Below are 10,942 nucleotides of genomic sequence, written 5' to 3'. Positions count from 1 at the left end.
TTCTGTTTTACTTTGTTTAGAGTGGCTGAAAATTGATCTATTTATGGTTACTTATAGGAAAATGCTTTTCCTGCAAAATCATTTTTCATGAGTCCCTTGTATCATCCTCTGCATGTTTATTTTGTTTCGTGATTAATGCTTGTTGTTAAGTTCGTTACTTAATTCGTGCATCGCATTCATGCATTTTAGTGACCGAACCGTCGGAGAACGAACCCGTGGAACCCGCCGAGCCCGTGGAGGCTGAACCCGGAATCCCGTTCGTGGTCGAGTCTGAAGCTAACCAAGGCAAGCAGCTAAGCATGAATCTTTGCTCCTTTTAATCTGACTTAACTAGATATCTCACCGGGTAATGTGGGGTTATATATAGTATGTATGTATTGCATTCTTATACCTAATTTCCTGCATTATCTTCCTTGAATTGTTAACCATGTCCTTGTCACTTGTTAGTCAGTAATAACTTAATCTGACTAGATGCTTAGCCCAGCTTAGAGTACTTCTTTTGCTCGCTAGACAGGAATAGTCTGGAGGATCACACTTGCTGGTTACCCTTGATCGCACTGGTTTGGTTTAGTGGTATGGGTTTGGTAGTATCGAGATTCGAGCGGAATAGTAGGGCCTAGAGAATGAAGTCACATGGGCATAGTCCGCTTGGATCGATTAAGGACCGAGTTGATGCCATCGGCCTTGAGCACCTTTCCGTGCTACCACATATCCAATATAATGGAACGGATGAGTCAAATACCTTCTTTGACGTGATCATTGGGGCCCGGTCCCAGATGCGTGGCCATCGGGCTATGCAGGGAGGTTTAGTGTGTCCCCGGGTGGAACTATGTGTAGGAAAGTTTAGAGAAGTCTCTGGTGGAACTAAATCTCCACGCGCAAGTTGGGCGTACCCTCAACGGTTGAGCCTTGTTGGGAACGGCTGACGTGAGTACCCCCTTGCCCGGCGTGATCGGTTGGGTGAGTCGCATGGTCCTTGCGTCGTGTAGGTAAAGTAGTACACCCTTGCAAGGTTATAATCAATTCGAATTGCCGCGCTCTCGGATATGAGCAAGCTCTTGGTTCGTCGAATTCTTCCTAGAGAGTTTCGGTTTTGTTGGCTTTGGTTTCATGTCATGTTGAGGATCTGTTATGTATTTTGTGTTACTCTCTTAATCCACTAAAATTCTGGGGGTTGGGCAAGATTAATTAAGTTTGCTAGGTGATAGTCTAGGCAGCTTATGCTTATGCAATAAGTACTTAAACTTAAAGCTTTTCCTTGAGCCTTTGCATGATCCTTGTTTATTTAATCGCGTAAGTCTTGCGGAGTACCTTTTTTACTCAGGGTGCTTTCTAAACCTAGTTGCAGGTGAGCCAGAAGTGGTGTTCGGCCATTTCTACCCCGCTGATCCTAATGCGGGGGAAGAGTAGGCTGTTGCTCCTGTGGTGATGTCCTTGAGCAAGGCATCATCATCTTAAGTAAGTTTTATCGAAGCTGAGCTTCGGGAGAGCATGTATTTTCAATAAGCTCTAAATCTCTGTTTAATATGACTCGCGTGAGCCCAAAGCTTGTAAAGTGAAACTTGAAACCCACCCATATTGAACTTGTAATATTAAGTCTCGAACTCTGGTTTTATATAACTGCTCTTTGTGGATTGTTGGCTATGTATTCGATTGTATACGGTATGTGCATATGCTGATTCTGGGCGTAGGTTGGAGCACATACCGGGACTGCCGGATTTGGTATTATTTTGAATGAATGACGTGTCGGTTATTCGTGTCTCCAGATGTGGGATAACACGTGGCACGCTCTACGGCAAGCACGTGTTAACTCTCATCTGGGTGATAATGACCGGCGGTTCGTTTAAAGTAGTATCAAATTGGTCGGTTCTCACAAGACCGACCGGACCGCCGAGCGCCACCGCTGCCGACGCGGGGCGTCGTCGCACCTGGCTGTAGCCCTGTTCCGCTGCGGCCGCCACACGATGACGCTCCTCCCCGCCACTTGAGCCGAAGCAGGAGCGGAGCAGGCGCCTTCTTCCGCGCCTGCGCCGGCAGTAGTGGTGCTCGGGGTCGCGCCGCGGCGGCGAGCAGGGGCGCCGGCGTCCATGAGGATGACGATGAGGATGGCGTGGTAGAGCAGGACCATGTTTCTCCGCGTGGCGAGGTCCCGGAGGCTGTGGCTGTCAGGGTGGAGGCGGTCGAGCGCGGCGAGCAGGACATCGGTGGGGCGCCGGTGCGGCAGCTGGAGAGGGCCGCATGGGCGAGGAGGAGGAACTCTACCGCGGAGCAGGAGAAGAGCAGCGCCGCGGCCCGGGTCTCAGCGGTCGCCATGGCCGTCGTGGTGCTCGGTGAGGCGGGTGGCAGAGCTTTGTCTTTGCTTGCACACTACCGGCGAGGAACCCGAGCGCGGCAACAAGATGTCCACCGCCTTGCGCCCCAGAACCCGAGCCCATGTCCCGCGCATGCACCTACAGTCCCACGCCCCCCTTATCGCGTCCTCACTGGCAGTGGCGAGCACGCCGCCGCCCCAGCGGCTAGCGCTGCCGTGCACCCCTCTCCGCCGCCGCTCATGCTTGGGGCCGCGTTTGGACCCCCCCCTCCACCCCGCATCCCATGGTTAGATGCTAGAGATCGAGAGGAGTCCGATGGTAGTGCTCCCGTCACCGGAACCCTTGCCGGCGGCGAGCTCTCGCCGGTCAAAGCGCCGCCCCTACATCTGTCCCTATGACAGGTGGGGTCGTTGACCCTGCTGACAAGAGGGACCCACATGTCAGGTCAATGTCATTGCCCAGTCAGCATGCCACTTGGACTATTTAGTGTAAATTATGAAGATTTGGATCCATATGGCACAATTAGCAAGTTCGAGGACTTGAAAATGCACTTTAGAAATTTGAGGACCTAGATGACATAGCAAGGCAAGTTCATGTACCACCCATACATTTTACTCTTATATATTATCCTTGCGAGGCTATGTACTGAAACTATTGTCACAAAAGCTACCAGATCGGAAGCACTCGCCACTAAAACAACCAATTATAGATCAATGTCAATTTGAGAGCATTAAATTTGTTTTGCTCGGCAAGTGTGCTCAAATGTTTATCTTCATTATAGTGTGCTCAAATGCTTATCGCGGAGATTTACATACATTTACATACCGCAACATCTAAAATATCTGCAAATATTTCCTAAACTATCTGTAGTCTCTGCAAGTGCAACATGAAGTTATTTTTAGCACATTATGATTTTAAACATTTTTATAGAGATATTGCTTACTCGAGATTGATCCTATTTCACTTGTCCTACACAGTATTCATATTTTAACTCATATGGTGGTGACGGTCATTCAGAGATTCTCATCCAGATAAAAGAGAGCAAGAAACGAACAAGATACGGATTTAATTATTCAGAAAGCAGCTCACATCAGCTCAGCTTCTGCGTTTCGTAGCACAAAAGCCACAAACAGAGCACGGCATAAAAGAACTGAACACTCATGAACACGCTAATGTTCATGAACACACTCATTAGCTAGTCACTACTGCCCACATCACTGCTCTCATCCTCGCCACAACTCGCTGGCACTGCCCTGAACTCCCTTTATTAGGTTCGATCGATCCTCGCTCAACAGTTCAGGCGACCTTGACCTCGATGGTCTTGGGCTTCTTTGGCTCCGGCGGCGGCAGCTTCTCCACGTTCACCGTGAGCACGCCGTCCTTGCACACGGCGGAGATCTTGTCCATGTTGGCGTTGTCCGGCAGCACGAACTTGCGCATGAACTTGCCCATCCGGCGCTCCATCCGCAGGTATTTGGCGTCCTCGCGCTCCTCCAGGCGCCGCTCGCCGCTGATCACCAGCACCCGCTCGTCCTCCACCTGCACCTTGATGTCGCCGGTGCCCAGCCCCGGCATGTCCACCACGAACGAGTAGGCACCGGGAAGCTCCTTGACGTCGGCCGGGGTCGCCGCCATGGCGCGCGCGTCGCGGACGTAGGTGCGCGTGGGGCCGCTCGCCGCCGCGCCCGCCTTGTCGCCGCCCGCGCCGGCGTCGCCGTCGGGGATGTCCATCAGGTGCTGCAGCGCTGCCATCCGGGGAATCTGCAGCCCGAACATCATCGCATCCATGTCGCTCTCTAGGGTCTCTCCTCTCGACTGAATCGCTCTGGGCTTTCTTGGTTTCTTGATCTGTGGATTGCTCTTGCGCTTTTTGTGATTCTCGGTGTGTCGAGTGACGAGGCAGGCGGAGTTGAGTTTATATTGGTGGTGCGAGCCGACGAGCGGTGGAGTCCGGAAGGTGGTGGAACATTCGACGGGGATCGCCCGGTGGTGGAGAAGAATCTGGAATAGAATAGAAGTTCCCTCCTTGGCAGGGATGTTTCTGGGGCCACATGTCATGGACTGATGGACACGTGGCCGTTGGTCCTATCGACGGTCTGCCAACAGATACTTGTGAGCGCTTTGTGTTCACTTTTCTGTGCCGTTCTTCTCTAGAAAGTTCCACATCTACCCGTACAGAAATGCTCTCCCATCCATTCCGCATTTTCAAATTCAAGATTGAAATTTGTTGATCACTTCAAATTTGTAACAAAGTGAGCATAGCTGCGAAAGTTATTCCGTTCCGCCGTGGGCAAATACATTTGATACTGCATGAGTTCTAATGATTTGACTGGTTGAGAAACGCCAAACCAAGGTACCGAAACGCGAAAGCCAGGCAATGCTAATTTCCAGAATTTTAAAAGAAAAAAACAATGAGCATTGATATACTCAAGAAAATTCGTGGGTACAAGTAATACAACATATTATTCCAACATTATGCATAAGTATTACATAGATGTGCTGTGTTAACATCTCGATTCTACTCTTTAATTAACTTGCAAGCCCGCACCGCAAGGGAAAAAATGAAGAAATGAAGTCTCATATATTTACAGGGTGCATTATCCAAAATCTCCAGCCTTTCTTGAAGCAGGGGAATAAAAAATTCTCCAGGCCTCTTATGAAGATTGCACAGATTTGCCCGAGCTGCGACCTCTGAATCCGACCACACTGAGCTTAGTTCCCAGCTTGTTCAGAACATCACCCTTCGCCTTTCGGCCCTCAGGTTTTGCTTTGACCTTTGAAACCTTCACACTGTTGGCAGGTTTCACCACCTTGGCTTTGCGAGGGGCTGCCGATTTCGTCGCTTTTGGCTGGATTTTTGGTGGTGAGCGCCTTCGGGTTGATGTTGTGTCCTTGGGAGTCCTTGATGACTTGCTAGATAGCACAACTCCCCTTCTACCCTTCTGATTCACAACTTTAAGAGCACTTGAAGTGTTAACCGACCTTGAGGTCCTTCCTTTGGTGCTCGCACTCTGTGGGTTGGTAGCTCTTCTGACATTGTTAGTCGTTAGAGCTTCCAAGCTCTCATTTTTCTTGATGGCCTCTTCTATCCGTGTAGCTAAAGCCACATCTTTCTTAGCCACAAGGCTTGTAACTTTCCCTGCATTTTGGGGTGATAATGAGAATTTGCGAGTAGACAGAAAATATGAAAAATGAATATTGCTACCTGTCCAAAAATCACCCAGCTATGTGGATATTTCTGAGTGGCAAACCTATATTGCGAACCCATCTCACTTCAGACACAAACTCACATAATATTTTGTTTCACAGAAGCCATTTCAAACTCCCTTTATCCTATCCCTTTTTCTAAGCTTGCAAAGTGTAGTTAAATTCTTTTATTCAAAGTATTATTTAAGTCTTTTACTGAATGAACAGCAAGATTTCTCTGCAGTGAAGACACAGAAATGGTAAGCTAAGTTTCAACAATGGAGGGCGTTTCTGGTCCGGAATGGGGTCATCACAAAAATATAAGAGATCGTAGTGTATAGAATACATGATTAGCAAAGTAACGAATAACGATACAGAGGAAGTGAATATGCTCAATTACAGCTAAGAATCATTACCTTTGGCTCCCATGCGTGCAGTTCGTCCAGTTCTGTGAAGGTAATCAATCTAAAAGCACAAACAATAATCACAAGATAGACTGTGCATAAGAATCACTGTGATGGGAGGAAATACAAACAGACAGACCATATAGGCAATATAACACATACCGAATTTGATGGGAAGTCAAACATGATGACATGGTCAACATCCAAGTCTAGACCTCTAGCTGCCAGATCAGTGCATACCAATGTTGGACAATCCCCTTCTTCTTTACGGAATTTGTTCAGGTTCTCAACCCTACAGTTGATTATCAGGTATCATAGAAATAAAGTCAGTCACCTACTGCTTAAAAAACACAACAGAGTAAGAAATACAACAAACCTCTCTTCGGCAGGAACCTCCCCATGATAGTTAACAGTAGATATCTGATTCTCAGTCAGAAAATGGTCCACTGCGCGACTTGAATTTAAAGTATTACAAAACACCATAACTTTGTTTCCCTTTGCCAAGCTTGGCTCAAGAACCTACATAAATATAGTTCTTCATTATCTCATAAATTAGATAATGTAAAACAGATGCATATTGCAGTTCTCCTTTTGGCTCCCTACTCTGCACACTCAATACTAAAGTCCACATAGGGCAAAATACAACTCGATTAATAATCACAGCAAGCAAAGAATGTAGTCTCACAGACTACCCCAAAGGCCCAAACTAGTAGGAAGCTAAAGATGTTTCGATAAAAGATCACTTCATTAAATAAATTCCAGAAGCAATAGTGTGCTTACTATTTCATTCAGAGTTCACATTTCACAACAATTGGAATCAAATACATCCACCCAACAGAGTGTGGGCAACTCATATTTCACAAGTACACTGTTATGGCCGGGGATTTTCCTATGGGTATTGGAGTGGGTCCAAGCAGATTAAAGAGAATGAGTTGTCAGAGCTGCAGTTTATTTGAATTATTTTTGTTTCTGCTATATTTATCATAAAAAGGAGGAGGTGCCAGAGACTCATTCAGATTTATTGCAGAGTGGAACAGTACAGTACCAGATACAAGATCTTCCAAAAAAGAAACATAACTGTACTGAGTACTGACAACAAGATACAACAAGAAATGGAGAATGCAGATATAAAGGTAGTCTTTGAATTTTATTTGACAACTGTCCGGCACTCCAGCTTGAAAGTAGCCAGGAATGGATGGAAAGACAGGTGTATATGCAAACTGCAAAGAAGAGGAGTGGTAAGAGTTTCCTAACCTGCAGAAGAGCCTCAAGTTTGTTTTCTGCGCCAGTAAGTTTGATAAAGTCATGTCGAGCCGTTGCAACTCTCTTTTGAAATGTTGACGTCCGCAAATGGACAATACCTTCAAATTCCTCATCAATTAATTTTTGTACAGCCTGCATTAAGCAATACAAAGAAACGGGATTAAAATACATAATAAAACAAGACTCGCTCCATTTCTAAATATATGTTGTTTAGGACAAGCAAATTAATTCATTTTTGAACAAATTAGCCTTGTCTAAAACGTCATATATTAAATACAGAGGGATTATATGTATATCTGAAGTATCACTACTGCAACATGGAAGGTGTCAAAATGTTTTGTAATTAAATAGTAATTTATGCAGCGAGCAAGATGCTTAAAGGGTAGCCGAATATATAAAAGTATACGAAATAACAGTGTATCCTATGCCATATATGAATTACAAGCAGAGTCAGACAGGTTTTGAGGGAGGGATGACTGGTGGGCACAAGACCTTCGTCATGGTAGCAGTAACTAATACAGTTTGGAAACCCTGATCACCAGGCTTTGAAGCACGATTCTTCAATGGAGCAAGGAACTTCCGTATGTCTGGTCCAAAGCCTTGATCAAACATTGTATCTGCCTCATCCAGAACCTGCAAACGAAAAAAAAAAGAGAACGAGACAATTAGGAGAACAGTGAAGATGCCATAACATGGTAACTATCTGTTGAACAAACTTAATAACATACCAGATACTTGATATCACCGTAAACCATGTTACCATCCTTGATATGATCCAGGATCCTTCCAGGAGTACCAACAACCATGTCAACAGGCATGTTCAAAGAATCTTCCTGGGGCCTTATGCGGGTGCCTCCGCTAACCATCGTTGACCGGAAACGTGCATGATGGCTGATGGACTTTGCAACACGATAGACCTGCAGTTTGAACAATGTGAATTAAGCAGCGTTGCAACCCAAATAATAGCATCGTTGCAAGAAAATAATTTGATCATGACCAACCTGTTCGGTTAGCTCCCTTGTGGGGCAGAGTACTACTGCTCTTGGCCGCCTTGGCTTCATTGACATCCCCAACATTGCTTCATCCCGCCGAAGTAGCTGCAGGATAGAGAAAGTTCCATAGTTACCTTCCATCAGATGTACATACTGACTCAGATATACCTAAATTAAGAAAATCCCTAATTTCTAGTTTGGGGAAAGAAAAAAAATGCTTTATTCAAACGCAATCAGATTATAACATATGGGGCTCGTATACAACTTGCATAGGTGATACAGTTTTTCTTGGCTTCGGTAGCTTTAGATGATACAGAAGCAAGCAGTCATCAGGAATTCGTTTTAATAAAAAACAGACACCTCAACCAATTTTACAGAATGAGTAGGGCAAACGTCCCTACGACAAGAAATGATCCTCATTGGCATGAGTCGTGCATCGTCATCTTATCAAAATCATGAGCTAACAACTGTGAAACAAAATCATCGCATAATGCAGCGCAATTTACTCTTCCCTCCACGATTATTACAAGTGTACATGCAAGAAATACCATACTGAGAAGAAGGGAGTACCTGAACAAGTGGGAGCAGGTAGGCGAGCGTCTTCCCGGAGCCTGTGTGGGAGCCGAGCACGACGCTGGTGCCGTCCAGAACCGCCGGCACGCCGACGCACTGGATCTCCGTGGGCTTGGAGATGCCCGTCTCCCCGAGCGCGGCCATCACCTCCTCCCCGAGCCCGAGCTCCTCGAAGCTCTCCGCGGCCTCGACCTTCTTCCCCTGCTGCGGGTGCTGCGAGGCCCGCTCCCCGCCCCTCGCCTTCCCCCGCGGGGGAAGGTTCGGGGATCCGGGGGGCGAGGCGTCCTTGAGGTGCCGCAGGCGGAGGCGCTCGAGGAGGAGCTCGTGCCGCAGAGGGGGAGCGGGAGTGGAGGTGGTGGGGGTGAGGGTGGGGGCGGTGTTGGAGAGGGCGGCGCGGAGGAGGCGGAGGCGGAGGGGTGACGGGCGGGAAAGCAGCAGGCAGCGACCGGCGGCGGCGGCGCCGGCCATCGCCATGGGTGGCTGGTGAGGGTTTAGCGAGGGGAGGGCGCGGATAAGAGGAGGGAGGCCGATACACGGAGGGGGCGTCCGAGAAGAGAGAGAGAGAGAGAGAGAGAGAGAGACGACCCAAATGTGCCACTGCCAATGGGCCTCATCACTATGCTAGGCCCATTTGGCCATAGTTTCACTGCTTTAGTAGTTGAGAATTGTTTTTTTATAACAAATATATTTCAGAATTGTTACTTTGTGGTTAGAAGTTCACAGTGAGTACGCCGGCCTGAACATATATTTATTGATTAATGCAAGGTGTTACTAGCATACTGTACAAGATTTGTGAAGAGTAGAGTCGTAGGGGAAAAAAAATGGGAGAAAGGAATCACAGCTAGCCTATTACATGACCAATTTTGTCGCTCGAGGGAAGTAGTACAGCCTTCTTATCAAAAAAAAAAGTAGTACAGCCTTATGATGACTGTCAGTAACCCTATACGACCAGTCGACCCGAGATATTCAGGTCGATGATGGAATGGTGTAGAGCAACAGCTGCGTGAACCTACTGTCTACTGATCGTCGAAGGTCTTCCTGTTTCGCCCTTTCCAGATGTTCAGAGGAAGATTATTAGAGGTTCACGAAGCAACATTTCAAAGAATATCAATTTAGCAATGCATTGGTTGATCACCAAACATAGCATTCTTTTCGCACCAGATTGCACTAATATACTCCATTAAGCCTGCTTGTCCAAACAAAGCCCTTATTGATGCTCTCCTGCCGATTTAATTGAAAACAGCAACAAAGATTTAATTTAAGTTTCTCGGTTTCTCTAGTGTTTCGTGATCCAGGACGTAATCTTCATCGTCGTCGTCCTCTTCATATTCATCCTCGTCCTCGTCGTCGTCCTCGTCCTTCTCTTCCTCATCATCGGCAACCTCGACCATCATAGCGACGTACCCTTTGGACGCGATCTGCCGTTTGAAATCCTCCTGCTGCGCGAGCATCCGCCGATCTTCTTTCTCGAACACGGCGTGCAGGTCAGGATGGGAGGCCTTCATCCACGCCTCCGTCTCCGGGTCGCAGGGCTCCAGCTCGTAGGACAGGACGAAGTCCACCTCGCTCTGCGGCATGATGATCTCCTTCATCCTCTTCGTCCTGCTCCTTTCCTGCTTCTTCTCCGTGGTGTCCACGACCGCGTCCGCGGCGTCAACCGGCGGAGCAGCCGCTGCGTTCTTCTGCTCCTGGTCCAGGTCCTGGTCGGGAGAACCCGCACTCGCCATCAACCGCTCGCTGTCGATCCCGTCGTGCTCGCTCCTCGCAATGGTATCTTTAGGCATACCTGTGGTCGATTAGCTTGGTTTTGGTAAAAGCTAGACACGGCTATCCAATATATATATATGTACTACCGCGGACCTTGTTGCCCGAAGGCCGAGCTGCCATTGGACTCGACTCCGTTCCGGACGGAATCTCGAGTACAGAAGGTCGACTCGGATAGTAATGGACTCGTAAATTCGTAATTGACACAGAATCAAACAGCCCGGCGCGGCGGCGCCGGAGGCCTCTCCTGGTTTGGAGTCCTTCACAACAACATGGATAAACTCATAAACAACAGCCGCCGCCGAGTCCGAGCGAGCCGGCGATGCCCGGCCGGTGGCGATGATATGCTGTTGAGACGGAACGACGCCCCCGACCAATCAAACAGAGGACAGGAAGCCGCATGGCCGTGCATACCTGCTGCAGCGACCTAGCAGCAGCTGATCTCCCC

At 47.9% G+C, this 10,942-nt stretch overlaps 3 protein-coding genes across 3 annotated transcripts; all 3 read right to left on the bottom strand.

Annotated features, from left to right (window-relative positions):
• Positions 1–3,356: 3,356 nt before the first annotated feature.
• Positions 3,357–4,290, bottom strand: LOC120705767 (17.5 kDa class II heat shock protein-like). Its single transcript, XM_039990272.1, has one exon. It carries the CDS (start codon positions 4,098–4,100, stop codon positions 3,609–3,611), a length of 492 nt encoding a protein of 163 aa, XP_039846206.1. The 5' UTR covers positions 4,101–4,290; the 3' UTR covers positions 3,357–3,608.
• Positions 4,291–4,736: 446 nt separating this feature from the next.
• LOC120705766 (DEAD-box ATP-dependent RNA helicase 39-like) lies at positions 4,737–9,303 on the bottom strand. The gene is made up of 9 exons (XM_039990271.1): positions 8,728–9,303; positions 8,167–8,262; positions 7,894–8,082; positions 7,658–7,798; positions 7,157–7,297; positions 6,279–6,421; positions 6,065–6,194; positions 5,915–5,963; positions 4,737–5,451 (listed from the first exon to the last, which is right to left on the bottom strand). Exons 1-9 carry the CDS (start codon positions 9,202–9,204, stop codon positions 4,967–4,969), a joined length of 1,851 nt encoding a protein of 616 aa, XP_039846205.1. The 5' UTR covers positions 9,205–9,303; the 3' UTR covers positions 4,737–4,966.
• A 680-nt stretch (positions 9,304–9,983) lies between these two features.
• On the bottom strand, positions 9,984–10,514 carry LOC120709430 (transcription initiation factor TFIID subunit 7-like). Its single transcript, XM_039995061.1, has one exon. It carries the CDS (start codon positions 10,512–10,514, stop codon positions 9,984–9,986), a length of 531 nt encoding a protein of 176 aa, XP_039850995.1.
• Between the last annotated feature and the right edge of the window lie 428 nt (positions 10,515–10,942).

The sequence above is a fragment of the Panicum virgatum genome, chromosome 5K (assembly GCF_016808335.1).
Source record: "Panicum virgatum strain AP13 chromosome 5K, P.virgatum_v5, whole genome shotgun sequence".
Taxonomy (NCBI): Eukaryota; Viridiplantae; Streptophyta; class Magnoliopsida; order Poales; family Poaceae; genus Panicum; species Panicum virgatum.
The sequence above is the reverse complement of the archived record's forward strand: the minus strand, read 5'-3'. Positions and strand labels throughout refer to the sequence as shown.